At 44.5% G+C, this 24,910-nt stretch overlaps 1 protein-coding gene across 2 annotated transcripts in view; it reads right to left on the bottom strand.

Annotated features, from left to right (window-relative positions):
* Positions 1-903: 903 nt before the first annotated feature.
* Positions 904-24,910, bottom strand: part of glra1 (glycine receptor, alpha 1) — a 97,472-nt gene continuing 73,465 nt past the window's right edge. For both annotated transcript variants that reach the window (XM_068572127.1, XM_068572136.1), the window contains 2 exons: positions 19,698-19,844; positions 904-4,302 (listed from right to left, as the gene is read on the bottom strand). In XM_068572127.1, coding sequence (XP_068428228.1) covers positions 4,015-4,302; positions 19,698-19,844 — 435 coding nt within the window. In that variant the 3' untranslated portion in view covers positions 904-4,014. The remainder of the gene's footprint in view (positions 4,303-19,697; positions 19,845-24,910) is intronic.

The raw sequence follows: 24,910 nt of genomic DNA on the forward strand, positions 1-24,910 counted from the left end.
AATATAAACCCGGTTATATATCGCTCGCGCTAAGAACCCCTCCCTCCCCCAACCCGCACAGTATAACAATGTTTAATACAATGGTGTGAGGCCTATGACGAAGCTCTAAAAATGACTATGACGCACACACACACACACACACACGCACACACACACACACGACACCCACGCCTGAGGAAAAAGGGGTACGAATCATGTAAAAATGGCAGTTGGATGGATGCATGATATGCTTGTTAGGTCCTCGTTTTTTGTTTTTTTTTCTGTCTTTTTTTTTTTTCCAGTTGCATATTCAACCCCCAAATATGGCACGAGAAGATATATCTAGAAAAATGGACGTTGGCAAAGAGGCTGATGGACAGAAGTGATTTGATCCAGCGGGTCTGTGGACGTTTGGGCCGCGATCAGAGAGGCTTTCAGTCACCGCGAAGGGACTCGACGCGCCGCCCGCTCTACGTCTGCAACTCCAAATGTCAACTGAATCGATATTTGCGTCTTGTTCAGCAGCCATTTATTTTGGCATTTCAATTTGACATTTTACATTTTTTCTTACTCTTGTTGTTTTTTAACGGAGTCCGTAAACACATAAAATAAGGATCTCAAGGGGAAAAAAAACAACCTTTTGGGATTTTGTTGGCTTTTGTAGGTTCAAGCATCATGAATTCTGCATGAAGAACACGTTTGGTGCTCCATAAAGTAAATTAATCGTCTTTGCTTTTCAACAAAGTGCAGCAGAATAAATAAATAAATAAATAAAGATGAAGCGGATGCTGCTTTCCGGACACGACGTGTCCCAGAGGTCACGTGTGTCTGGAAAACAGGAGGGGATCCAGTATAGAGCCCTGGGGGACGCCACAAAAAAATAAAGACAAAGCAAATGCTGCTTTCCAGACATGACGTGTCCCAGAGGTCACATGTGTCTGGAAAACAGGAGGGGACCCAGTATAGCGCCCTGGGGGACGCCAGAGAAGATAAAGAGAAAGCGAATGCTGCTTTCCGGACAACTCGGAGGACTAAATTTAAAACTTCCGGCGTGTTCGGGTCCAATAACTACAAAATAAAGCATTCTGGGTCATCATGACCTTGAAAGCTTTTCCATCACAATAACCTGTTGAATGACTGACTGAATCAAATGCATATTTTTTGCATTGTTCTGTACGTGCGCGGCATAGCCCTTCGGATCCGTCTAACACACTCCGGAATAACTCAATTCATGAAAAGTTGATATTAAACGTTGGATTTCATTTTGTCCCATCAGATCCAAGAAGTCTCAATGTGCAAGTTTTACTTGTAAAAAAAAGTAAAAACTTTGGAAGTAGAAATGGGATATGGATGAATTATGAAATGAAAATAACTTTCTTGAGGAAAAAAAAGGGAAATACAAGGATGTAGAGGGGAAAAGTATGGATGTTTCATTATTAAAATATGCCTTTATATATATATTATAATTGTATTTATATATCTGAAGTTAATCTGGCAAACCTGCATCTGGCAATCATTTTAAAATAGACAAACTGAATACATCACATCCTGCAACAAATCTTGAACTTTTGCCCCAAAACAGCAGAAGGCAACGATAATAACAACAAACACAAGGAATATTGAAAAAATAAATAAAAATAAATAAAAAAACATCTTTGGTTTTGCCTTAAAAACCAAGTTGGACCGGGGCTTAAATATTTTGACAAAAGGAGGAATTCTCCGCGTTGTTTCTGCGTGACGTACCTTTATTGTGAAATTCGATTTTAATTTCACAATAAAAGTCCAGCAGATTGGTATACTTTGACCTCTGGACTCGCCCGGTTGCAGTGAAGTGGCTCATTACACACTGATGGGTGAAGGAAAAAGGTCCACGGCTTTGTGAAAAATACAATGACTCGCTTGCTTTCAGGAGGTCAGTCCAGCGCGTTGATGACGATGGGGACGATCGACAAAACACACATTGAAACTCTGGTCATTTGGAGTGTTTTTGCCACAAAATGCATCTTTCTGCCCCCTTTTTTTTTAGTAAAAATAATAATAAATAAATTAAAACGATGCAAGAGTGTCAACATGAACCAGGAAACCAACCGTTGGTGCAGAAAAATGACTTTTATCCACTTTCTGTCCCCGTTCTGAGCGGCTCAATCTGTCCGCTACTGATTTAATAAGCAGATTTATGAAGCAGATTTAATTAACAGTAATCTGCACGCATTGGGTTCCAGTCCCCGCTCAAGTTGCCACTTCACCACCGTGTTTTCATCACTTCATCTTCATCCATTCTGTCCATGTTCACGAGGACTGTTTAGCGGTTAGCGGTGGGCTGAACGGTCTGGATGGCGTGGCTTCAAAAGGAAAGGTGGAAAAAAAACAAAACATAATTGCATATACTAATTATTGCATAGAAAAGCCTGGCGCAAAGAAAAAAAACAACAACCCCAAAATGATCAAATCCCGTCCAACATGGCTACCGGCAAAAATTAAATCCAGTTCAACACTCGATGTGGATGCAACTTTTACACAAACGATGATGCTCAGCGACAGTTGGTGCGCGTGTGAATGAGATGGAAATACAGTTAATTAAGGTATAACAGGTGCTATAATCTGTATAATTTACTACATATGTCCTCTCAGCTGGGGGGGGGGTGAGGGTGAGGGGGGGGGGGGGGGTGTCACATTAAGGCGGGGTCAAAGCAAGGAAGCACTAATAAGATGTAAACGTATATATCTGTGGTCCAGCCGCTCCAGCAAACTGACCCGGGGTTACAAAAAAATAACCCCCCGGTGTGAGGAGACGCCGCTCGACTGCGGCGAGAAACCGGGTCCGGAGGTCGCGGAGAGCCGCACAGCCACAAGCGACATGTTTACTTGGCACGTATTTAAAGATCCGAAAGCAAAAAAAAACAACAACAAAAAACGCAAACATGAAGTAAAAGAAAAGGACAGGAAGAGGAACACGACGACCACAAGTAAACGACATGTTCTGTCTCCAAAAAATCTTCAGCACTGTTCGCTCAGTGTTCTTCTTCTTCTTTTTTTTGTTATTCGTATTTTCTTTTGTATTCTTAGTCCAGCGGCAGCAGCGAAGCCCTCGAGTGTCTCCGCAGGTCGAGGGGCTCGTGGCGTTGTCGGCGGCGGCGGCGGCGGTGGCGGCATCGGCGTCGGCGGGGGAGGAAAAGCGTCGAGGAGTGCTCGCGATACACGTTTGAAGCAAATCTAGATATATAGAATGCATGATCCTTGCATCGCTTTATTTAATGGAAGCACCAATCCGCCTTCCTTCCTTTTTTTTGGTGGGTGGGCGGGGTTTGGGGGGAGGGAGGGAGGGGTGTGGGCGGGGCCCGGGGGGAGGAAACCCCTCATTCCAAGATGGCCGCCTTTCAAACAAAGTTCTTTTCTCCCCTCCGTTTGTGATAAATATATGAATATAATACAACGCCGTATGCTTCTCGCGCATCCCCCACCACCCCGTCCCGTCACTTATTTTTTTCTCGTATATATATAATTATATATCTGTCTCCACGCAAAAATAAATAAATAATCAAACCCTAAAATCAAACGCCCCTTTGCGAGACTCTCTTCTTCTTCTTCTTCTTGCAGTCCGTCCACAAAGTTGTTTTTTTTGTCCGGGGGCGTCTGCAAAAAGTCTGCGTTTACTTTTGGCGTTTTTTTCATCTTTTTCATTAATATATTGCCACATTCATATATCATGCATTTTACTGCATCGCTATTGCACTGGTCCGGATTATTCAGGGGGGTGTCAAGAGCCAGAATGATTTTTTTGGGGGAGTGGGGTGGGTTAGGAAAGGAGAATAAAGGGGACAAGGAAGCAATAAATATCTCAAATACTGTCTAGTGGGTGTCAAGTAGGGAGGTGAGGGAGCAACTTAACCTCCAGAAGAGGAAGAAGACCAAGGAAAGGAGGCGTGGTTAGCGTGAAAAAAGGAGGGCGGGGGGGCAATGATATCTCTGGTTTCCTTCTTTCGTTCTGTTATCTGCATTCTCCTCCTCCTCCTCCTCCTCCTCCGCTCCTCTCGACTACTGCTTGTGGATGTCCTCGCTGCGGATGATCTTGTAAGTGATCCAGTAGAAAATGTTAAAAAAGAGGAAGACGAGCGGGAAGGCCACGCGGGACACCGTGTCGATGCGCTTGGCCCGGCCGATGAACAGCTTCTTCATCTCGTCGATGGTCCTCTCGGGCGCGGCCGACGAGGCCGGGGCGTTGTTGTTGTTGCCCTTGATGGCCATGCCGTCCTTGGCCTGCAGGCAGGCCGGGCCCATGCCGTAGCCGGGGAAGCTGAAGCGGCCCTCGCCTGTCTCGTCCTCCTGCAACACAGGACACGAGGACGGGCTGTTAGGAACCAGCTAATAACAGTTACCAACATCTAAACTACTAGTTAGGTTCAGACAACTAAACTACTAGTTAGGTTAAGACAACTAAACTACTTAGTTAGGTTTATACAACTAAACTACTCAGTTAGGTTAAGACAACTAAACTACTAGTTAGATTAAGACAAATAAACTACTTAGTTAGGTTTACACAACTAAACTACTAGTTAGGTTAAGACAACTAAACTATTTAGTTAGGTTTAAACAACTAAACTATTTAGTTAGGTTAAGACAACTAAAGTACTTAGTTAGATTAAGACAAATAAACTACTTAGTTAGGTTTACACAACTAAACTACTTAGTTAGGTTAAGACAACTAAACTACTAGTTAGGTTTATACAACTAAATTATTAGTTAGGTTTATACAACTAAACTACTTAGTTAAATTTAAACAACTCAACTATTTAGTTAGGTTAAGACAACTAAACTACTTAGTTAGATTAAGACAAATAAACTACTAGTTAGGTTTAAACAACTCAACTATTTAGTTATGTTAAGACAACTAAACTACTTAGTTAGTTTAAGACAAATAAACTACTTAGTTAGATTTAAACAACTAAACTATTTAGTTTAGTTCCCCCCCAAAAAGAGACAAGATACACAAACATTTCTAACGTTGCATAGTCGTGAGGTTTCATATCTTTATCGTTCAGTTCTTCAGACAGAATCTCACAGCCCTGATTTAGATAATTCTGTCCTGTGATCGTATATCTTCGTCCAGAAAAACAAACACACACATCATGTGACATTTACAGTGTGTCACACCACCAGGACATGAATATTAACATCCTGACATTTATGATGCAGAACCAGAGCACGGCTTTCCAACGGCCCGGTGATTGATTTGTGTTTGGAGGGTTTGGCTCAAAGCAGCGATGATGAAGCTCACATGCAGCTGTTTGTTTAGTGTTAGCATAAGTAACCCCGCCATAGAAGAAGAAGAAGAAGAAGAAGAAGAAGAAGAAGAAGAAGAAGAAGAAGAAGAAGTGAAATCGAATCTGTAGCTCTCACAGCTAACGGCGCTAACAGCGCCGCTAGCTAGCGCCGCTAGCACCGTACAAGGGGCGCAGTTCGGATAGAGCTAACGGCGTTTCGGTTGATGCTCGCCGTGGTGAAGCAGCGTGACGGTCTGACATCTTGTTGCAACGTTCGGAGCTCACGGCGCCATTTTGGAGAAACTTTACATTCAGAAAACATTCAGAATATTAATGTACGTATCACCCAAGGATGAACGGATATCAATGTCATCGAAGAAAAGAGAACAAATGAGTAAAAACATCCTATAAATCAATGAGAAATAACCAAATAGAAAACAAGTTGTGCAAATGAACAAAACAAAGTAACTTTGTTCTGATCTCGTTTTAATGGATGAGACCCGTTGAACTGATGTGCTTCTTTCATGGTTGATTTGAGAAAAATCCATTCATTCTTAATCTGATCCTGCTCATGACATCCATTTACATCCACCGGCAGTTTAAAGTCACCAACTCGACTCCACCCAGGAAGCGTGTTCATGAATCACGAGCTGCACATTGATCACGCGGCTCGCCGCCGTAAGAAGTCATCAATACGAGACGACGGCGAACACAGAGCGTGTTTATCTCACCCGTCATGGAGACCGAGAGGAGAGGGGACGGGATTGATTGGCATGCGCTGCACTGAAGGTTATGGTGTGTGTGTGTGTGTGTGTGTGTGTGTGTGGTTCATTTGTGCCCGTGCACGGTGAGATATTGAAAGTCCTATCTGCACTGTCACCCTGCCTTTTCATTACGGGAGACACAATGACTTCCTTATCTGCTTCAGAGACTCCAACACAAACACTGTGATGGGCTGAGAGACACTGACGGTGTGTGTGTGTGTGTGTGTGTGTGTGTGTCTGTGCGTGTGTGTGAAACTAAACGAGGAAAATAACCAGCGCTCCAAAGTGCCCTTCAAAGTCAAAAACAACACCCATGAAATTAAAATATTTGCAGACTGGAAAAGGTTTCCGATGAACCGTCTTTGTGTGAGATTTTGATAAAAGACGATGTCGAGAAATTCATGCATGAATGCGGCTCGTGTCCCCCGTGGGGGAAGTCTATCAGCGGGGAATCTTTCCAGTGCATTGTGGGTAAAGGTTTTTTTTTTATGATAACGAAAGAAGGAGAAAAAAGAGAGAGAAGTGAGCAGGAAGCGCCGCCCCGAGCGGGAGGAACTGTTGGCAGCAGGAGAACTTAACGACTGACGCAAAGCCTCTGCAGCGGCAACAAATCAAGCAGCCGGCTCAACTCTGCTCCGTTTCACCAGCCTCCGGTTTGCAGCGGGCAGAACAAACGCACTAAAATGACAAAAAGACACACATATGTGAGTGTGCGTGTGTCTCGATGCATCTCTACATGTGTGTGTCTGTGCTGGACCACCAGCGAAGCATCCACTTATAGCGCCCCGCGTCCCCGTTCTGTCCTTGTGTCCTCACCAAGCCATCTATTACCGTTAACACACACACACATGCACACACGCACACACACACACCGGGTGTCTGACACGTTAGCCGCGATGCTAGCCGACCTCTGCCCGTCCTTCAGTGACGCTGCTAAACTATTACAGATGCTCCGCTTTATTCCCTCTGCCATGTGATTAATGTGGAGGGGAGGAGGAGACGTGAGGAGGAGGCGCAATGAGGAGAGGGGGAGGGGGGGGGGGCCGTGAGGAGGGAAAGAAAGAGAGGAGGAGGAGGAGGAGGAAGAGGAGGCCCTGCAGCCAGTCAGAAGAACCCTGACTGAAACCAAAACCTCCGCCCTCGGAGGATCGATTCATTATATTCACGACTAATTAGACATCGAGTCCATTAACGACTGAGCTGTTCGGTCAGAAGATGGATGGATGAATGGATGGATGGATGATAGATGGATGATGGATGGATTGATAGAGAAATGGAGGAATGGATGGATGGTGAATGAATAGATGGATAATGAATGGAGGGAGGAATAGATGGATGGCTGACGCATGGATAAATGGAGGAATGAATGAATGGATGGATGGATGGATGAATGGAGGAACGAATCGATGGATGTATGGATGATGGACGGAGGACATTTTCTTGAAGACATCACACACCTGAAGATTTAAAGTGAAGGAGCTTTTTGAAGGAGCAACATACTGCGACACTTTAACAAACTCATTTCAATAAATAACGAAATTATCCACAATTATTTGCATTAAATTCAATAAAGAACAATTATTACAGAGCTTTCCCCACACGAACACAATCTCACGTAAAAGCGCTCTCGAGTGGGCGGAGCCGGCCGTGACCTCCGCGCCGCTCGCATCGCGGCTGACAGCGGGTCGGCGGGTCGCCGCCCCGTCACGGACACGTCGTTCATCTTCCTGCCACAACGGGCAGAAGATGACATCAGAGGAGCTCCTCGTCACTTTTCATCTCGTGTGCGACGCATCCCGATCAAGTGAAGGACGCGTGTGTTAAACGTTGCATCGGGTGAATATTAATGCTGACGATGACGACTGCAGCTGCACGAACTGTTTGCACCTTCACTGTGCTTCATGTCGCTGATTCAGGGAAATAAAAGAAAAAAACTGAAAGTAGGAAGCAGAGAAAAAGTAGAGAATGAAAAAGACAGAGGGGAATAACTAAAAACCACAGAAGAAGAACAAGAAAAACGTCGAGAGGCCGAGAAAAGTCTTCTGTTAAAAGGCGTCCGAGTGATGGAGGGATGGAAAGAGAGCGAAAGAGAGCAAGAGGACCTCTTAGCTCGCTCATCCATCATGCTTTCCTCTCCCGATTGAAGCACTTATACGTCTGCCGCTGATTAATCGAGCAGATTAGCAGCGAGCAGAGAAGCAAACTGCGTCAGGCGGCGGCGGCGGCGGCGGCGGCGCTATCCTCCACCATCTCCTCTGCAAACATTACCCTTGGATCCTTGTTTTAAGGGACCCGCATTTACATAAAACACGATTTCGGGAAGGTGTCAGGCCCAACTAGCGCCGGCATCAGTCTCTCCCGAACGAGGCCGGAGGAGGAATTCCTCGCTTTATGATCCCCCCTCCTCCCTTCCCTTCCTCCTCCCCTTCTCCCAGAAGCAATTCCAGCCGAATGAAGGGGAAGGAAATAAATGATAAATTCGCCTTTGCTGATCCATTTTGCGGTGGATTCATTTCAGAAGCGTCCCCCAAGCCTGTTCCCCCTCGATTAGGGTCGGTCGAGGCTTTTTTTTTTTTCACGGCGTTTCGGTATCGATGTGTCGGCGGCGGCGAAGTGGATTCTGTGGAGCTGAGAGGAACGTCTGAGTGGATGCTCCACGGGTCGACCTATCATCCAAACAGATTCCTATGTTGGTTTTTTAGCTGGAGCTTCTCTCGGTGTCGTGTGGTGACGTTTCATTTAATTCAGGCGACTCATTTTTGAGATTTTTTTTCAATTTTTCTTCCTTAACATGTCTTCTCTTTAGACTCGTGAAAAGAAAACACCCTACATATACATTTCTATTGTTTGTTTTTACTTATTTGTCTGTTTGCGTCTGTATATTTTGTCTAAATTCACCAAAAGTTACTACCTCATTTGCATATTTAAACATAGCATTTCATAAAACTTGCAATACAATAAATCCTCCTCTCAATATCAATGATGAAGTGGTGAAGTTTCATGGCGACATCTATGAGTTAATGTTTTTACCCTCTTCACCTGTACTGTGACTTAACGGATTTTATTTGCCATATCTTCCAGTGCAAACTGTAACATTTGCCTCATTTGCATATTTAAACATAACATTTCATAAAACTTGCAATACAATAAATTCTCCTCTTAATATCAATGATGAAGTGGTGAAGTTTCATGGCGATATCTATGAGTTAAGGTTTTGACCCTAATCACCTGTACTGTAAATAACCAGGTTTAATTTGCCATATCTTCCAGTGCAAACTGTAACATTTGCCTCATTTGCATATTTAAACATAACAGTTCCTAAAACTTGCAATACAATAAATTCTCCCCTTAATATCAATGATGAAGTGGTGAAGTTTCATAGCAATATCTATGAGTTAAAGTTTTGACCCTAATCACCTGTACTGTGACTTAACTGGTTTAATTTGCCATATCTTCCAGTGCAAACTGTAACATGTAACTTTTGATTCATGAGCTCGGACTGACGTTACATCAAACCACAGAACGGGGCCAAAGGATCCGTCCCTCGGGGATCACTCGTGATCGGATTCAGCATCCTGGCGTCCAGTTGGCCTTCGACTGAGAGATACCAGTGTGTGTGTGTGTGTGTGTGTGTGTGACCAGTGATCCAGCGAAGAGGAGTTTAAAACCAAATCAAGCGTAGCTGCACAATTAAAAATGAGGTGGTTGATAGAAAGAAAAAAAAAGTCTTCAAAGGTCAACGTGAATCACCCTCCTCGGTCTGAGGAACGTTTCATGTGTTAGTTGGAACGTCTTCAAAGTAAAATCACAGCAAAAGACTTTGCTGTGAAACAACATTGTGTTAATTGTGTGTGTTCTCTTTCTGAGGCCGGCTGGTCTCCAGCAATCGTAGCAATACCAAAACATTTAAGAAAGTAATTCGCCGATAGAGCGACCTTGGTTCCCTCGTTGGTGACGGCACCTCTGTGGTTATTTCAACCCAAACCGACATTTCTTTTTCAACCCAACTACTTTGCTAGTTAGCCTTTTGTAGCATTTGTGTCAACGAGTCACAGCTTTGGGTTTTCGAGCTAACAAACGGCAACAACTCTGCACAAACAGACGTATTTTACATGAAAAGGTAAGACTATCGGCTCGTCATCTTTGCATACAGTAATGTTTCTGATTCTCTGTCATCCAACCCTGATTCTCTCTCTCTCTCTCTCTCTCTCTCTCTCTCTCTCTCTCTCTCTCTCTCTCTCTCTCTCTCTCCCTCTGGAGTCCCTGGTTACATTATAACATGGTGTGTTAATGTCTCTCGCTCATCAAGCCGCTGACCTGGAATGATTATTCACATGATCTGCTTCAGCGTTTCCTCTCTCTCTCTCTCTCTCTCTCTCTCTCTCTCTCTCTCTCTCTCTCTCTCTCTCTCTGAATAACATTTCAGGAAATACACGACACCTTTAGCTTCATGCATTAAACGTGATATTTAAATCGGGTCACTTCTGGTTCACTGGGGCCTAACGACGGGTTAGACGTGGCCTTTAGTGTCAGGCGGACGTAATGAAAACAGTTTTCATGCTGAAGCGCCACATCAACACGCTTCAATCAAGAAGTTTGTCATTTCACAAATTATTTAAAACACTAGAGTTCAGCCTGGTGATATTTTCATGTGTTTATTACTGACGCCCACATCATTTAAAACCTTTTATTAATTTACTTTACTCTTTTTAATATTCTATTCTATTTTGCAAAAGTGCCAGTGTGACTTTTTTACACTTCATAATTTATTACATTGTTTAAATGTGTTTATATATTTGTGTTTTTGTTATTCTTTGATCAAATTCACAAGAATTTCTTTTGGGTTTATGAAAGTTTTATCTTATCTTTCATATCTTATAGTCACAGTTTGAACAAAGGTTCAGTCATTTCCAAAAAAACAGCCCTATGGTACATCCGTTTGGGACTATTTTCAGCGGCGGATTAATCCACATTTGGACCTCCGGTGAGTGTTTGTGGCAGCAGGACGATGTTTGTGTGGGATTGAGTCAGAATAAAGAGAAGAGACATCGGATTTTTGAGTTATTAATCTGATGGTTTCAATGCGCGGGGTCCAAAAGGTCAGATCATCTCAGTCTGAGAACACGAGAAAGAACGTTTGAACTAATCCAGCTGACTTCTAACAGTCACGAGGGCAAGAGGTCGACGCAGCAGTTATATATATATATACATACACCAGTAAAAATATATAAATATGCAGGTATAATACATGTGCATATGAGGCTTCAGTGACTTGTATTCCAGAGGAAACGTCAGTGAAACTTCTTCTTCTCTACATTCATCAGCGGGGCGTGTGTTCACTTCTCAGCCGTCAATTCGGGAGGTTGAGTTCAGCCGTGGGGAGCGATCGCTGATCGCCTCTTAATCCCGGCGCTCTCTTATCTCCTTTGTTCTCAAAGCTGCCGAACAGCCTGCGAGATCAAGGCTTTTAGAGCACCGGCATGTAGACTGCCCCCCCCCCCCCCTTCACCTACACACACACACACACACACACACACGCAATGAAAAACCACCTAATCACAGCTTAACGAGCTGATCATAGCCGATCAATCAGCGAGCCGGTTTGACCTAATAAGGCGCCGTCATGCCGACACAGTGGGAGGTCCCTCGAGGCCAAAAAACAAAATGTACATCCTCTTTTCTTTTTTTTTTCCCAGAAGGCCGAGTGTGCAAAAAAACAGAGCCAGCTGCACGGGGAGGGAGCCTTTTAAAAATATATATACGTATATATTTCCTCCTCGTGTTGCTGAGGTGAAGGAGAAGAGGAAGAGGACGGTCTCTTCCTACATGCAGGATAAATGTAATGTGTTTTTTTTGCCTTCACCATGATACCGGATGGGATTAGTCGCGTCGGCCGGTTTATTCCTGACGCGTCCGACGGAAGCGATCGCGCTCCAGAACACACACACTTCCTCACAAATAATTAATTTCAATGAAAGCCTTTTTTCCCTCCGCCACTAAACACTGATTTGCATTCTGCGCCCCCGAACTTCAGTCGCTTCTTGATTCAAGTGGAGGCGAGAGGCACTAATGTTCCACTTTGACTTTGATTTCTCTCTCCCTCTCTCTCTCTCTCTCTCTCTCTCCCTCTCTCTCTCTCTCTCCATCCATCCCTCTCTCGCTCTCTCAGTCTGGAGAGCTCGTCTGTGTTAAACAAGCGAGCCGCTGCCAGGCGGGCCTATCCTTCAAGGATGAGTGGCGCTATTGATCTGATCCCCCTGCAGTTGCTCGCCTGGCCCAGCAGGGGGGGCTGTCACTCCGCCTTCCTCCCTCTCTCTTCCTCTCTCTTCCTCCCTCTTCCTCCCTCTTCCTCCCTCTCTCAGGTCTGCGGCATCCGTCCGTTCCAGCCGCTCCGTCTTTCTAATTAGACAGCCTTCTGGAGCGGGCAGCCTCGGCCCGATCGCTCTCGTCGTTTCTCTCTCTCTCTCTCTCCGGACCGTCGGTGTCAGCGGCCGAATCGATAAAACGCTGCAAACCACAGAAATCAGCACAACGAGGGACTCAAACCAATCTGCTCTCCGACTCTCGCGGCCTCGAAAAAAGCTCCGCCGCGTCGCTCTCTCTCTCTCCGGGAAAGCGCAGAACTCGTCGGACCGTCCTCGTGTAGTTTCCTCTCCCCGGTTTCGTTCACGCGTGAGCGCCGCTCGGCCGCTTCGAAAGAAGTCTTTGAAGGCGGCACGCGAGCGTCTAACGGTTGCACTAACGCCCTCGAGGACATTCCCGCGCTTTCGGATATCAGAGACTTCCGACCGCACTCGTATAAGCCGCTGGACGGATCCCTGCGGGAGGAAGCGGCTCCCTAATCCAACGCATGCTAACGCAATTAGCATGCGGGAGTGAAGATGTGCGCTAAGCATGCTGGTTAATTCCCTGCCGGGCGCGACTAACTGAGCTGCACGCCGCGATCGGTTCTCCATGTTTGCGTTCCACGACGGCATTCAGCGTGTTATTGCTGGAAAAAAAATAATGAAATGCATTCATGCATCTGATTAATGCTAGCAGGAAGAGGCCGAGCTCAAAGTTTTTAAAGAAAAACACGGAGGTGCGTAGTTTCAATAATTATACAATATTTTTTAGCATGAGCGCATGTAGCGCCACGTTTCGCCGCTTGACTTTTAAATGACAATTTTGGGGGGGAAATGACAACGCAGTGCTTACACAGCACTAACTGTTATTGACAGATGTGTTGGGTCAAAAACTCACCCAAAAAAAATACTTAAAATTATACAATAGCAACGCCAGATGGTGCATTATTGTTTTTATTGTACTCAGCCTTTTTTTTTTTTAATTTAAGCAGGATACGTCCCATTAAAATTATATTCCTGGACAAAACAGGCAGCAACACAACATAACTAGTGACTGTAACACACAATCAGACAATCAGACGAGTTCCCGCCTCCAAAAATATCAGTTTTGTACCCAAAGATTTTGTCTTCAGGTCTTTGAAGATGGATTTAAAAGTCAGTCTGGACCCACATGTGGGTCACACCACAGTCCTGTGTGAACATTAATAATGATACATGATAATATAGCACATTACTCTTCACCCTAATATGCTCTCTCTCTTTATTTCTGGTGAGTTTTGGACAGCTGGAACTCTTGCTTCAGGTTCAGCTAAAGATTTACAGTAAAGAACAAAACATCTGAAAGATTTGATGCGACGCAAACTCCCGCTTCCTGCGTTGACGTCGCCACCGGATGTAAACGGTGCAAATACGAGTCGTAATTTAAATTGGGATTCGTTTGTTTCAATAAGCTGCAATACAGCTGGAACCCGACTGATAGCCTCTAAGAGCCGTAATGGAGGTCCGTGGATCACATTAGAGTAAAATTAGAAGGACCGGACAGAGAGGTTAATTAAGAACGTGAGGCGCCTAAAGGCTCTCTCTCTCTCTCTCTCTCTCTCTCTCTCTCTCTCTCTCTCTCTCTCTCTCTCTCTCTCTCTCTCTCTCTCTCTCTGTGTCAGTGGGGTTTCATCACAGCTGGATTTATTTCGCAGCCGAGCCGTTGGGATTAGCGGTGACGTTCTCATCGAGGGGGGTTTGGAATTTTTATTCTCCAGGTTTATTCATCGTGCTTGAATTAAAGTGTAAAAAAAAAAAAAAAAAAAAAGAAAAGAAAAAGAGACCCGAGGAGCTGAATTTAAAACTCTTTTTTTCTTTTTCACACTTTTGAATAATTCCTACATTTGGAGCACATTATACGAAAACCTCTCGGCGAAATCCTGTTTCAAATGCAAATACCCTCAATTCCTCTGTTTCCTCGCCGTCCTCAGAAGTTCGTTTGTCGCTTTCAAGGATCCTGATGAGTGGAGGTGCTGCACTCATTGCGCGTACATGCAGGATACGACTGAAGCACCAGGTTTGAGGTACTTGTACTTTGTTCAAGTACCTCCATTTAATGCCACTTCGTACTTCTTTCATCCGCGACTCTCCAGAGGGAAATATTTTGACTTTTGAGTCTTTGATTTGACGGCTGAAGTTTCAACACGTTCTCACTTCTGACTGTCTGAAAGTGACTCTTCAGACGACACATTAAATAGATTTTTATTATCAAGGGGACATTTTGCACGTGTTATAACATGCATTCACGTGCTGTATGATGTTGCGCTACGTTGTCGCGCTAGGATGTCGCGCTACAATGCACGTTGTCGCGCTACAATGCCACGCTACAATGCCACGCTACAATGTTGCATTACAATTTTGCGCTACAATGTTACTACATTGTGTTACTATATTGCATTACTATGTTGCATTACTATGTTGCATTACTATGTTGCATTACTACTTTGCGTTACTACGTTGCGATACTACGTTGCGATACTACGTTGCGACACGACGTTGCGACACGACGTTGCGACACGACGTTGCGACACGACGTTGCGACACTACGTTGCGACACTACGTTGCGACACTACGTTGCGATACGACGTTGCGATACTACGTTGCATTTGCACGAGCTGTTAGCATAGGGCATTAGTCACTTTACTACATTGCGTTAGCACTTTGCGACGATAGCAAGACAATTGACCACATTGCGTTAGCATGTTGTGTTACGTTACACAACCTTCTTCATACTTATTTGATCGTCTCAAGTACTTTCCTGTACATTTTTAAAGGCGGTGTTGAAGTAACTGCCGCCTAAGTCGAACATAAAGCGTCATAGTTTGAGGCGTAGGGCCCATTATTTAAAAAATATTGATATATTTGTCCTCTCTGTGTTCTTCTCATTCTGTGGAGCGTCATCTGTTTTCATCAAATTTTCATCTAATATTAATTCCCATTCGGTTGCTGCTCTCATCAGAATCGCCTGCCAGTCGCCACAAAACCGCATTCATTTTTCAACACGTGTGTGAAAAGGCGGAAGTAACGGCTTAAGTGTGAACTCACATACAATCGCCTGCTGCTACATGCGAAGGGTAAAGACGCCCTCATGAATTAACCACCGCCGGGGGAAAACAGCCCTGAGTCACCTGAACTCACCTCGAGACAGGGAAAGCCCGTCAGTCACATGTCGAGAGCGACAGTAAACATGAAGCTCAGCTTCAGCAACGCGACATGACAGACAAACAACAGAATAAACGGTAAGAAGAAGAAGAAAAAAGAAGAAGAAGAACGTCTCAGCTGTGAAAATGTCGACGTCAGCTGAGCAGACGAGCTCCTTTTAACCAAAACTGGAATGACGTAACCGACCGCCGGCCTAATTTCACCTCCTGCTTTTCCTCGTGTGGAGCAAAAAAAGAGAAAAAGAAAATATGCAAAAGGTTTCGGCGTGCCGGATGTGGGTCAACGCTGAGCCCACGACCGGAGTCTGATTCACCTGGAAGTGCAGCGGCAGCCGGACCGCTAATCTACCTTCTTCACCCGCCTTCACCGCTCGGAGGGGATTACAACAATAGGATTTAGGGTTTATACTTTTCCATATATCTTTTTTTTTCCCGCTCCGTGACTCCGTTTCCCTCCTGCGCTTTTATCAACCTCATGTGGAACAAACGGCAGGCTGCGATTTGTTTCGTTCCAAACTCTCCCGTCTCCTCCTTTTAATTCGGATTTGACCAAGTGGGCAAATTTAATTTGGTCCCATACAATCGCAGGTTCCCAACATGAGGGGCGGGATCCTCCAAAATGGTCGCGAGATTAGTTTCAGGGGGACGAAGATGAAGAAAGTTATAAAAAAAGCCACACAAAAAATCCACCATTTAAAATTATTTCGTTAGAGTTAGCTTTAGTTAGCTTATAAGAAGATGTTAAGTAAAAAAAGTCAACTATAATCAGCTTAAGCTATAGTAAGCATTTCATTTAATACCTTATTGCTATTTATTCTTATTATTAAGTGGACAGTTTTTAGGATGTAAGGAAGGAAATACATTACTAATACTTGTTTTTATTTCTTCTCTGCAATATTACATTTCTTCTCAAAAACCATCTTAGCTACGAGTTCTGTTTAGTTCCGGAGTTTCTGGTCATAAAATATTATCTTCACGAGCATTAATATTTGATAGTTTTCGTGCGTAATTGAGCATCTTTGCTTTAGGATTGCCCTAAAAGATTTGAGGACATCCCCTTCACTGTTTTCAGACGTTTTACAGACGAGAAAGAATCAGTTGAAAGTGAAAATAACTCAAAAGAAAACAGGGCATTGACCCCATAACTCCATCCAATCCCGAGCTGGACCCTCTGGCACCGGGTCCTCACTTCACCGGATCCCCGTCACCTCACCGCGTCCCCGAGAGGACACACGGTCCTCATAAAGATGGTAACACGGGAATGGTTCACACAGACACACACACACACACACACACACACACACACACACACACACACACACTAAAAAACGTGTCAAACTCAATCAAGCAGCTCCGGACGCGGCAGGCACGAACACATGCCCGACAACGGCGAAATGCACGACAGCACTCGCGGATGCACTCATGCATGACCACCGGCTGTATGGATACGATCTCTTCATTTCTCACACACGCACACACACACCTTCACTTACACACACCACACACACACACACACACACACACACACACACACACACACACACACACACCCAGGACTGTATGTATTGTTTACTGCAAGCTTCATTGTTGCGTTGTTGTGGGTGTTTTCTTGCCCTCTACCTAGCGACACACACACACACACACACGTACACACACACACACACACACACACACACACACACACACACACACACACACACACACACACACACACACACACAACTGTACGGATTGTTTACTGCAGGCTCATTGTTGCATTGTTGTGGGTGTTTTCTTGCCCTCTACCAAGCTACACACACACACACACACACACACACACACACACACACATGTACACGCGCAGCACCAGTTTCACAATCAAACAGCTCTTCAACATTCCCCGCAGGCCCGACAGCTTTACTCCTTATTCAACGCAGCAGCCTCGGGCTGATGAATCCGAGCGGACGCGTAGAATTGATTGATTAAACGCTTCAAAGGCAAAAGCAGTGAAAGAAAGTCGAGGGAGGAAAAAATAAATAAAAAGAAGCGCTGATACATCTCAACACTCTTGACGTTGCGCTTTGTCACTTTTACTAAATATACCCAAATTAGATAAAGTGACAGGTTTCCAGGTCTCCACTTCATCGTCGTCGCATCAAAAGAAGATGAATGTGTTTCATGACTTCCCGCCGACGTCGAAACAAAGAGACAAAGGTCGTTGAAGTCGTCATCGTGTGTAAATGTTTCCCATCAACAGTGGATGAAGCAGCACAAACACACCTGTGCACACAATAAAATGTTCGTTTTTAGACATTCGCTGCCACTCGGCTCAACTAAAACTCCCCCAACACGGTCCAGATGGAGCTTCAGTCATGTGATCCGCATCAGCGGGACTTCCTGTCCGCGTGGACTTAGAACCGAACATTTAAACATCTACGTTTTCATAATTATTAGACAAGTTTTCATCGTGATGAGACTCTGAGGTTCATGTCTGTTCTCACTGGCTCAACAACACCGGCTGCTCGCAAACAGCAAACATAAAAAGCAAAATACTGCGTTGCGTTACTGCTTTGTGTTATTGCGTTGTGTTACAACGTAGCAACATTCCGTTCCGATATTGCGTTACTATGTTGTGTTACTGTGTTGCGTTACTATTTTGCATTGCGAAGTTGCGTTTACGAAGTTGCGTTTACGATGTTGCGTTTACGAAGTTGCGTTTACGATGTTGCGTTTACAATATTGCGTTACTATGTTGCGTTACTATGTTGCGTTACTATGTTGCGTTACTATGTTGCGTTACAATGTTGCGTTACTATGTTGCGTTACTATGTTGCGTTACTATGTTGCGTTACGATGTTGAGTTACGATGTTGAGTTACGATGTTGCGTTACTATGTTGCGTTACTATGTCGCATTACAAAGTTGCGTTTACGAAGTCGCGTTTACGAAGTCGCGTTTACGAAGTCGCGTTTACGAAGTCGCGTTTACGAAGTCGCGTTTACGAAGTTGCGTTTACGACGTTGCGTTACGATGTCGCGTTACGATGTCGCATTACGACGTTGCGCTACAACGTTGCGTTAATACATTGCGTTAAAACGAAGCGTTCCCTTATTGCGTTAGTCGCGTCATAAACAAAAACCAAACCGACCACGATACGACGTTGTGTTAATACGTTGCGTTAAAACAAAGCGTAATCATGTTGCGTTACAATGTTGCGTTACTATGTTGCGTTACTATGTTGCGTTACCATGTTGCGTTAGTTGCGTCAAAAACAAAGGACAAACCGACCACGTTACGAGGACTAAAGACCCGGAGACTCTGACGGACTCGGGTCACAACAAAAATCACGGCAGCGCTCCCGTCTCGCTCTCTCGTAAATGATGCATCTCCATAAACAAAAGTTTTGGCGCTGAGGGGAAGAGTTCAATTCTTCTTTTTTCCTTCTCTTCTACATCGTGAATCCATTATGAGCCTCGTCTCTGTTTGCCGCACGGCTCGGCTCTTTCTCGTGCTCCACGCCACCGCCATGAAACATTGATGCGCCGTCTTTCTGCCCGGTGACGAGCCGTGAATCTTTCAGGAGCCGAGCCGGGATTTTCAAAACCCGAACGGCATCCTTCGTGTTTACACCGCCGGCGACCACCTGACAGACTCAAAATGTTTTACTTTCCGATAAAAGCACGAGGAGTTCCACCTTTTCATGCCTTAAAAACACAACCCGTTTGGGGTTTTTTTTAAACAATTTGTCTGGTGTGTTGTTTGGGTGTTTAGAGACAAAGAAAAAACAAGTGTGGGCCCGATGAGGCTCCAGGGGGGACTACACGCTGCTCGTGTTCGACTGTTGGAAAATAGAGCTTCTTTTTCTTAAAGATCTGTCCTGTTTGGATGCTTTCCTCGAATGCAACTAAAGGTTGAAGGATTCAACATTTAGGGCAGATACGCAGGATCAGCCAAATTGAAGAATTCGACTCATAAACCATCTTTGTCGAATCCCCAAGCCGCATATTATTCTTCTGAAAGCAGTACAAGCTTAAGTCATTTAGTGTCGCCTCATTCATACATATATATCTTCAATTCAGCTGATATCTCTGTCGAGGAACCAGGACACGGGGAAAAAAAAACCTCAAATGTGAATGTTTGACGGTATCTCGGCTGTGACGGATGTGCTCACCTTCTCGTGTCGTCGCCTCCGTCTGAAGCGCAGCAGCTCCTTGTGTTGGCGGGCGATGAAGTTGACGGCGGCGTACTCCAGCAGGGCCGAGAACACGAACAGCAGACACACGGCCATCCAGATGTCGATGGCTTTTACGTAGGACACCTGTGGAGAGGGCGGGAGGGGAGGAGTTAGAGGCGTGGGGAAACAGGAAGTAGTGCCAGAACCAGGAAGTAGTGGCAGAACCAGGAAGTAGTGGCAGAACCAGGAAGTAGTGGCAAAACCAGGAAGTAGTGGCATAACCAGGAAGTAGTGCCAAAATGAAAAGCAGCGCTGCCTTCGAGTTTTCAAAAGTTCCTCTTGTGGTCTTTCTCCACTTTATAAGAGCACAGTTCAGTACGCTGAATATCATATTTTTACTCAAATGAATAATTTGCGCTCTGATCATGAAACTTGAAAAGTATAATGCATCTTTTTAGTCCTTGATTAAGATCAAATCGAATTAGATCAAAGTGCTCCAAAGTGAGCGTGCTGGAAAAATATTTTTAGTCTAAAAATTACATTTGAGGAAACTTTTATATTGAGCGTGCGCATTAGTCATTATCGTATAAATATATATTTGTGGATGGCTCTACCGTCTCGTCTGTCAGGACGGTATTTCTGCCGTCGCCATCTTGTTTTTGTTTAACCAGAAGTCACCCGAGGGGGCGGAGTTAATAAGTACAACCAAACACTGAATCTTCAGGCGACCAAAAAGAGCAAGAAATGAAAACATGGTGCCGTGGTGGTGACCTGTCAATCACCTTGTAGCCCCGCCCCTAAAGCGTCCCCTGCTTTATGGTCTGTTTGACTCTAACAGACCATAATTTACTAAATGAACATCATGCTGTATAGAAGAAGACTTGAAACTAGAGATTGAGACATAAACTCATGTTTACTATGTTTACCGAGGGAATACATCAAGAGAGAAGTAGAGTCATTTATATAGACTTCTATACAACCAGAGGAGTCACCCCCTGGTGGTCATGAGAGAGAATGCAGCTTTAACACATGAAGCATAGACTTCTATACAACCAGAGGAGTCACCCCCTGGTGGCCAGGAGAGAGAATGCAGCTTTAACACATGAAGCATAGACTTCTATACAACCAGAGGAGTCGCCCCCTGGTGGTCAGGAGAGAGAATGCAGTTTTAACACATGAAGCATAGACTTCTATACAACCAGAGGAGTCGCCCCCTGGTGGTCAGGACAGAGAAAGCAGGTTTAAGACCTGAAGCATAGACTTCTATACAACCAGAGGAGTCGCCCCCTGGTGGTCAGGACAGAGAATGCAGCTTTAAGGCATATTAAGGCCTTGAGTCAGACATTAAACTCCTGTTGGAGTGAGAGACCTTGTGGCCTGTAAGAGCTACTACATGAACACATGGAGGTGAGCTGGTTGCATCTAGTTAAAGTCGACTAAACAGACAAAATCTACACGACAGCGATACAATCGGCACATGAAACCCGTCGAGTGTCAGCAGCCTCCCCGTACCAAGACGGACCGGGTAATGGCCGTCCAGATAATAAGTGCTAAATGGAGTCTGGTTGGATCATTGTCTGATCGCTATCTGCCCGCCAAGTGCCATTATTCAAGTGCATTCACCCCGGGAACTGTCATAACAGCTCCGAGAGGGAGATCCCCCCGGCTCCGACTCGCCGAGAGAGAGAGAGAGAGAGAGAGAGAGAGAGAGAGAGAGAGAGAGAGAGAGAGAGAGAGAGAGAGAGAGAGAGAGAGCGGAGAAAACCCACAATCAGCCGTTTAAGATCCAATTAAACTCTGACTCTGGGATCACTTTCACAAACACACAGCGGCGGTGCTTATCTTCACCGCCGCTGTGTGATTCATGCCCGTTCACGCCGAGGCTGATGCGCGGTTTATCTTCCAAAGCTCGACGGATCCCACCACCACCAACACCACCACCACCACCACCACCAACACCACCACCACCACCACCACTACCACCACCACCACTACCACTACTACCAACACCACCACCACCAACACCACCACCACCACCAACACCACTACCACTACTACCAACACCACCACCACCAACACCACCACCACCACCACCACCACCACCACCACTACCACTACTACCATCACCACCAACACCAACACCACCACCACCACTACCACCAACACCACCAACACCACCACCACCACCACCATCACCACCACCACTACCACCACCACCACCACCATCACCACCACCACCACCACCACCACCATCACCACCACCACCACCACCACCACCACTACCACCACTCCCACCACTACCAACACCACCACCACTACCAACACCACCAACACCACCACCATCACCACCAACACCACCACCACCACCACCACTACCACCACTCCCACCACTACCAACACCAGCACCACTACCAACACCACCCCCACCACCACCAGCACCACCACCACTACCACCACCACCACCACCAACACCACTACCACCAACACCACCACCATCACTACCACCACTACCACCACCACTACCACCACCACCACCACCACCACTACCACCGCCACCACCAACACCCCCATCAGAGCCGTTGAGGCCTAAACGGTCCACTGGTTGACTCGGGTTGACGCTCATCCAGGCGGAGGAAGAGAGAGAGGAGAACGATTTCTTACACTGCCCCCAATTTAAGGATTTAAAAATAATGACAAAAATACATATTTAACCCTCTGACCTCAAGCCCTGTTTTCTGAAAATCTGAATGGTTAATGCACCCGTACGAAATTGTGATTATCTCCTCAACCACAAGGCTTATTTGAATAATTTTAAAATATATAATATACAGAAAACCCCTGGTAACATGGGTAATAAGTTCCTATATGTGTTAATGGTATATTGGTTTATCATAGTGCACAGAAAAGGAACTAAACTAATATTTTGCAAGAAAATTATAATTAAAAGTTTTCTTATCGTAACTATATTTGCTATATTTTAATTTAATACATAACATAGCTATATATGTTAATAGTATATGTCCAAGACTTGCTTTTGATCGAGTGAAGTTAAGTATTTTTAAATAATCATAACACATTTTAAAGGTATTTCGATAACAACTTCTTCCTTTGTGTTAAAAACAAAATGTTTTTTATTTGATTTATTTTTACAATTAAAAGTGAATTTATTTCCTGCAACTTAAATGGAATTATTTGTATACATTTTTGTTTTTAGATCTTTTATATTATTCTGGACTTGTTTGGATGGAAATCAATGAATTAGGATTAAACCCTGATCAGAAAAAACAACCCATTAAATGTCCCTTTTCCAGCCCAAAACCCCTTCACTTCGTAAACAAATTGATTCCTTCTCTGAAAGCTGGTTGAAAGGCATTCTGGGAAAGTAAAACCACTGAGTGGAGTAATTGAAGCAGATGGAGGAAGAGTGCGTCCAACAACAAGTCTCTAATCAGTTTACTTCCTGGTGTCCATTTAGCTTTACTGACGGCGAGAGAACTCCAAATGTCAGAAAATAAGCTGAAAGAAGCTTTTTACCTCATTTTGACTCTTAAACTTGTACTTTATATTTTATTTAGCGCTTAAAACATATTTAAAGTAAAAAAATTAGGACGACAAACACCTCAGACATTTTTTACGCCTCTAATTGTGTTTTTAACAAAGTCACATCCCCTTTAATTAACTATAGTCTTATAATTAGTCCATAAATGAGCCTCGATGGAGGAACACATTCTGATGTATATTATTATTATTATTATTGTTATTATTATTATTATTATTATTATTATTATTATTATTGTTATTATTATTATTATTATTATTAACACGTCTCAGTATCTCTATTTCACTTAAGAGTGATTCAATATTAGTTTAATATAAACTGTCAACATTTTGTTCAGTCATTTAATTGAAGACTAGAACCCTTTAAGACTAGAACCCTTTAAGACTAGAACCCTTTAAGACCAGAACCCTTTAGACCAGAACCCTTTAAGACCATAACCCCTTAAGACCAGAACCCTTTAGACCAGAACCCTTTAAGACCAGAACCCTTTAGACCAGAACCCTTTAAGACCAGAACCCCTTTAGACCAGAACCCTTTAAGACCAGAACCCTTTAGACCAGAACCCCTTAAAACCAGAACCCTTTAAGACCAGAACCTCTTAAGACCAGAACCCTTTAGACCAGAACCCTTTAAGACCAGAACCCCTTAAGACCAGAACCCTTTAGACCAGAACCCTTTAAGACCAGAACTCTTTAGACCAGAACCCTTTAAGACCAGAACCTTTCCACATTTCAGACTCACGTTGTGTCGTTTTGTTGCTTTCAACCCTTGAAGGTTTATTGTGTTGCAGCGAGGTGATGACATTTACATCATCTGCTTGAAATCTCTCAAACTGTGACCTTTCCTCTCCTCTCCTTCCTTACCTCCTTTCCTCTCCTTCCTCTTTGACCCTCCTTCCTTACCTTCTTCCCTAATCACCTTCATAATCGCTCCTCCTTCCTCCCTTAACTCATTTCCTCATCATTCCTCCTTCTCCCTTACCTCCTTTCCTCATCTCATTCCTCCTTCCTTTCCTTATCCCCTTCCTCACTTCTCCTCCTCCTCCTCCTTCCTTACCTCCTTTCCTCATACCCTCCTCCTGACACGGTGCATCCCTCCTCTGCGACGCGTGAGGCAAGCCGAGTGTTTATAAGTGTGCGACTACTATCAATCACACACACCGTCAGATGTACTACGCGTGTGTGTGTGTGTGTGTGTGTGTGTGTGTGTGTGTGTGTGTGTGTGTGTGAGCAGTATGCCCACCTAAGCTCAGCTGTGCTGTGTGATCATTATTGTGACAGCTGAACTGCAGAGGAATCACGGTTCACTTGTTCAATTTTTAGAGCGCATGAAGCACCTAATGTCAACAAACACTGTGTGTGTGTGTGTGTGTGTGTGTGTGTGTGTGTGTGTGTGTGTGTGTGTGTGTGTGTGTGTGTGTGTGTGCTGGGGATTACAGCTTCCCTGGACATAATTATACAATCCTAGCTCACGCAAAGTCTGGCCGTTTCTCCTCTTCTCTTCCTCCTCCCTTTAATCTGAAAATCCCTCGCAGGAGAAGATTCCTCTCGGTGTTTCAAAAAAGTTATTTTTCTGATCTTTGATTTCAACTTCTGTTGATCGCCATTTCTCTCATTTCTCCATCTGTGTCCCTCTTTGTTCCGCTTCCCCT

The sequence above is a fragment of the Clinocottus analis genome, unplaced genomic scaffold, assembly GCF_023055335.1.
Source record: "Clinocottus analis isolate CAN_PGR_092001 unplaced genomic scaffold, fCliAna1.0.p SCAF_1, whole genome shotgun sequence".
Classification (NCBI taxonomy): Eukaryota; Metazoa; Chordata; class Actinopteri; order Perciformes; family Cottidae; genus Clinocottus; species Clinocottus analis.